This window comes from Cicer arietinum, chromosome 2 (assembly GCF_000331145.2).
Source record: "Cicer arietinum cultivar CDC Frontier isolate Library 1 chromosome 2, Cicar.CDCFrontier_v2.0, whole genome shotgun sequence".
NCBI classification, from domain to species: domain Eukaryota; kingdom Viridiplantae; phylum Streptophyta; class Magnoliopsida; order Fabales; family Fabaceae; genus Cicer; species Cicer arietinum.
In genome coordinates this window covers 52,522,248-52,527,736 of record NC_021161.2, presented here as the reverse complement: position 1 = coordinate 52,527,736, position 5,489 = coordinate 52,522,248, and the positions used below count along the sequence as shown (strand labels likewise).

General features: G+C 26.7%; 1 protein-coding gene across 1 annotated transcript in view; it reads left to right on the top strand.

Annotated features, from left to right (window-relative positions):
- Positions 1-2,239, top strand: part of LOC101498347 (uncharacterized) — a 22,923-nt gene extending 20,684 nt beyond the window's left edge. Inside the window, exons 36-39 of the mRNA XM_004491585.4 lie at positions 419-486; positions 846-912; positions 1,005-1,073; positions 1,752-2,239. Of these exons, the coding sequence (XP_004491642.1) occupies positions 419-486; positions 846-912; positions 1,005-1,073; positions 1,752-1,805 (258 nt within the window). The 3' untranslated portion in view covers positions 1,806-2,239. The remainder of the gene's footprint in view (positions 1-418; positions 487-845; positions 913-1,004; positions 1,074-1,751) is intronic.
- Positions 2,240-5,489: the final 3,250 nt, after the last annotated feature.

Below are 5,489 nucleotides of genomic sequence, written 5' to 3'. Positions count from 1 at the left end.
GTATTTTATTTTTTTTTTTTTTTTTTTTTTATAATTAGGATTTGAAAGAACTTAGATATTTTTCGATCAATACTCTTTATTTGTGGCTTTTGGTAGTTATTTTAGTGATAAAATAGTATATTTAGTATACTTGTATAATGAAGAAATGACGCATTTAAGGGAGAATATATTCCATTTATCGGTTTGGGAATATCGGTACACATAGTATGAGTATGGTCATTAAAGTTACTTTTGAAGCATGTGAGAATACAAAGCTTTCATGTTTTTAGAACAGATACAGACACAATTTAATTTTGTATCCAAATCCTACTTACCTATTGTGATTCTGAAGATCTTTAAGCCATAGAACCACCTGCTTTTCGGTGAATATGAACATTTACTAACGATCTTATAAGTTATATCCCTTGTGTTTATATAGGTAAGTTCAGGGGATAGGAGCCAACGAGCAAGGACAGCATTGTGTACCATGGGGGCTTCTGTATTCAGGTTGGGTATAGATATTGTTGCATTGCATGTTGAAATGTCATGACACTTACAGCCTTGAATCTGAGTGTAGCATTTATATTTGACCTATATATAACATGAACCATGGGATATTATAAAGTTGACCGTGTTTGCTAAATCTCCAACAAATTAGTCAGCAATAAGTCAAAATCTGAGTAGTTCACAAAGTGTATAATAGAAACCTTACTATTATGCCTAAACTAAAGAATTGGTAAGAGTACAATTTTTCTTGGGATAAGTTATAACTCATTATGATTAATTGATTTGAATGTTGGTCTTAATATTAGTGCATGTCAGCACTATTAATTTGTTGACCCTTTTCTTTTCACTTGGTTTGGCAGTGGAATCACACTAACAAAATTAGTCGGAGTTTTGGTCCTTTACTTCTCAACATCAGAAATTTTTGTGGTTTGTGATCTATCACCCTTTGCTCTCGACACTAGGCTGTCTATGGAAAAAAAGGAAGTTAAAGTAGCTTACTAGCTTTATGGTTTTTGTAGGTGTATTACTTTCAGATGTACCTGGCCTTGGTTATTATTGGGTTCTTGCATGGTCTGGTGTTTCTACCTGTAAGTGTTGTTTGTGGTGTTTAGTTTTGCTCTATAAATAACAGTAGCCTTTCACTGACTAAGTATAATAAGTTTTTACTTCTTTTGTGAGTAATTTGGCAGACCTGGCATTCAATTTACTATCACTTGCCTTTTTTTTGCTTGATTATAGGATGGGAAAAATTTATGATTGCCGATTAATTTGACATGTGTTACATGTGGTGTAGTCATTCATTGATAACACATTCATACATGATTCGTTGAATGACTATGTCACATTCAGTTGATAAGAATAAAGAGAAATGTTTTCCTTGACATCAGATCTTGACACCCGACACTGTATGGTATACAGTTTAGGCTTGTTTTAATAATTTTCTTTCCTTGGAATCCCGACCTGCACAATCTCAACATATTTTATATGGTGTCTGATTTATGTGTTCAAATAACAAAGCTCAAGAATAAAAGCACCCTACCAGTAAGACTTTGATTCAATTTTCATTACCAATTATCTTCTCTGGTAGTGGCAGGCAGTCTATTAGAACCAGTGAACCACTGTAAGTCCTCTCTGAGGCTTGTGGGATGTTTCAACCAAGGAGTAGGATAGCATAGCTTCCCCTTGAACTTATTTTGTAGCAAAAGAGTATATACAATAATTAATTATGAAATGGCTCACATTTCCTGCTCCCTTTATTTTCACAGGTGGTACTAAGCCTGTTTGGTCCTCCATCAAGGTATACAGTTATAAAGGAGTAGCTAGAAGACATGTCTTCTGCTTCAATATAACAGCCTCTACAATGAAGTTAGATTCTTACCAGTTTGCTTCTGGATGACATCATATACAGCAAACTAAAAAATTTATTTTGACCACAGGATTAACATTATCTTTTGTTGACTTTTAGACTGATAAAGTTTGATGCTTATTCATCTGAACCATGTCAGGAGAAACTTCATGCCAAAGCTTACTTAGTTTTGATGTTATGGTAGGACTAACTAAGACAGTTAATTTAGTGTTTATATGATTCAAGATTGTCGTAATTGACAGTTGATATTAGTTTATAAACAATAAAGGAAAGGCAGCAAATTACAAAGTTATTAATTGTAATGATAATAAAATGAAACTTCCACAAGGTGCAAACAATGAAGTTAGCATGAGCATGTTCAAATAATGTTAGATCATATTATATTTTTTTTTTGGTTTTCAGAAGATTTTTATGTTTTTGCTGATTATAAAGGTATCATTTTACTTATACTTGGAAATAATGATTTTTTTACAATTATTTCTGTAATTAATCCTTTTAATACGTTGATATTTGGACAAGAGAATATAGACATAGTCTTTAAGAACAAAAAGCTTACACAATTGCACATATTGTATTAATATTAAACTCATGAGTCTTACCATAATGCACTTCGGGTGAGAATGATTAATCCATAAAAAATAAATTTGTTTTTTATTTAGAATAGGTGGCTACTACATCTATATGTACTCTGTTAAGATTGATGAAGAAAAGTCGAAATCAAAAACCGGATTTTCAATAATTTGTTAGAGATCTGCCTAAGAGACATTTTTGTGAAAGGTTTTAGAGAAGAAAAGTGTATTGCAGAAATGAGAGTATCACAATGGATACCTGGTTATTACAAAGCATAATATAAAATAAAATTATATTATAAATGAGGATTTAATTATATACACTAAAAATGTAAAGAGATTTTATACTATTAGTCAATCAACAATGGTTAGATTATTAGACATTTTTAAAATCATTTTTATGAATAGTTACGATGTACTGAGTGTCTATAGTAACTAAACTCAAATAAATAAATACTACGATTAAAAGAAAAATTGGGTAGCTCCTTTTGCAAGAAAGATTGTATCTAGATGAGTTTCACTATTAAAAGAAAAATTTAACAATTGTAAAAGGAAATTGTTACTCTGCATCACAAAAGTAACTGTTAGTGCAAAACTGCTCAATAATGTGAGATTGATAAGAAACTAAAAATTAGTGCGTCTTTAAATTTTTTTTTGAATGTGATATATATAATTATTAATGTATTAATTTTGTAAATAGGCAATGTTATAAGAATAATAAATGAGATAGAAAAAATTGGAGAATTTATAATTAAAGAAGTACTTTTACTCTTGAAATAATATGATAAAAATAATATTTTGCAAAAGTTTAGTCATAAAAAATTAATAATTTTTTTAGGGATAGAAAAATTATTATTAATCAAAGTAGAACTAATCACCATTTTACAATCGTTTTGGATTGAACTTAAACTCTGTCTATAATATCAAAATCTTACCATTTAACTGACACCTCATGTATATCAAATATTAATCATGATTTAAGTAAAAATTTATATAATTGATAATCGCATACTCTATTTTTATTAAAGTATATAAGTTATTTGAGTAAAAAAATTATATAAATTATGTAGAAATTATTCAAATTGTAACATTTTTTCTGCCACATTTTAAAACGTTTCTAAAATGCTCATGGTAAATACATGGATAACTATTAAGAAAAAAAGACACTAAAATTACTTATTAGATTGACTAATTGTTATTTGTGCTTTACAAATTTGCTATGTTATTTGTGCTTTACAAATTTGCTATGTTATTTAACATCGAAATCTTTTGGCTAAAGTGAACCATAGTACTTGTTTATATTCAATTATCTATTATATATAGTTAAACTAAAAATCTAAAAAAAATAAAGGAGTTGAAAATTCATTTTGTAGTTTAAGAATTCAAAAGTGTCCAATAAGCTCTTAGTTAAAGAAACACAAATGATTTGTTCTAAAAGAAAATGTGTTATCCATATTAAAATAGAATTGAAAGAGTTATAAAAAAAAAATAGAAAATAAATAAAATTAAATGGAGAAAAAAAATGAACTAAGGATAAACTTTGACCTAATCTATGAAGTCGCTGAAAAGTTTACACAATCTCACATTTCTAATTGATATTTGAAGTGAGAATTGAGAAATCATATTAGATTAGAAGTGTATAAATAAAATAAAAGAAAAAAGAAAAATAGAAGATGAATAAAATTTAAGTGGAGAAAGAAAATGATCTGAATATACAAAATTATAAATGAATGAACACTTAAAGTTGATTGAAGTGAGAAAATAGTAAAAGAACTTTTGTGTGTACTCTCTCAACATATATATATATATATATATATATATATATATATATATATATATATATATACGATGATGTGTGAGATGCAAAAACTAAATCAAAAAATAAAACGTATAAGGTGAATTGTAGAAGCATATGAAGAATATCAAAATACCACATAAAAGTATAAGTGATATAAAATAAATTTGTGTGTGTAATCTCTCTATATATATATATATATATATATATATATATATATATATATATATATATATACGATGATGTGTGAGATGCAAAAACTAAATCAAAAAATAAAACGTATAAGGTGAATTGTAGAAGCATATGAAGAATATCAAAATACCACATAAAAGTATAAGTGATATAAAATAAATTTTATGATGTGGCAATTAAAACATACACTTATAGTTGAAAAGGTTATTGTTGAAAAAGGAGCGGCTACTTAAGATTAAAGGTTTTTCAACCTAGTGATTTGTTTATTCCAAACAAGTATTATAATTATTATCTATTTTGTCAAAAAGTAAATCAAGCCTATCTCTGAATAAAAAACACACGAATATCTTTAAGTTACTAAAAAAAGTGAAGAGCACCTATAAGTTGTCTTGTTAGTGACCGTTGATGGTCCATCCATTTCACATGGTTATACTATAAACAGTATTTGTATGCTTTTGGTGGACCCCATAACTTTATGGAAGTTGATTTGACACCCTCGTTAAATACTTTTCATAAAACCTCAAGTCAAGATCATCCAATCTTATTTTGGGCATGGATATATAGATGACCTGTATCATGTACTCTTTTGGGCATCGTATATGCTATAAACTATATAAAAAAATATTAGGATTTCTGTGGTAAATTTGAAAATTTAACATATTTTAAGGATTTATATAGTATATTTGAAAAAAATAAAGACTTCTATGATATATTTCAATAGTTAAATTTTATAAATAAATGTGATTATATTTTATATTTAATATAATTAAATATTTAAGTTTTATCTTTTTTGGTCAATTATAAAATGACATTTTTTGTTATGATTTTTAATTAAAATTAAAATTAAAACTTAAAAATAATTTATTTAGTTACTTAAGTCAAAATTAAATATATAAATATAAAAAAACTTTTAATTTAATTAAATTTAATAGACATTATAAATATCCATATAGATAAATTAAAAAAGAAATGGTTAAAATGTTCATAATATTATATATATTATTTTTTTTATAGTACTCTAGAATTTGTATTTGTTTCGTAAAAAACAAAAGAGCTAGTTTTTTTTTTTTTTCCCGAAGAA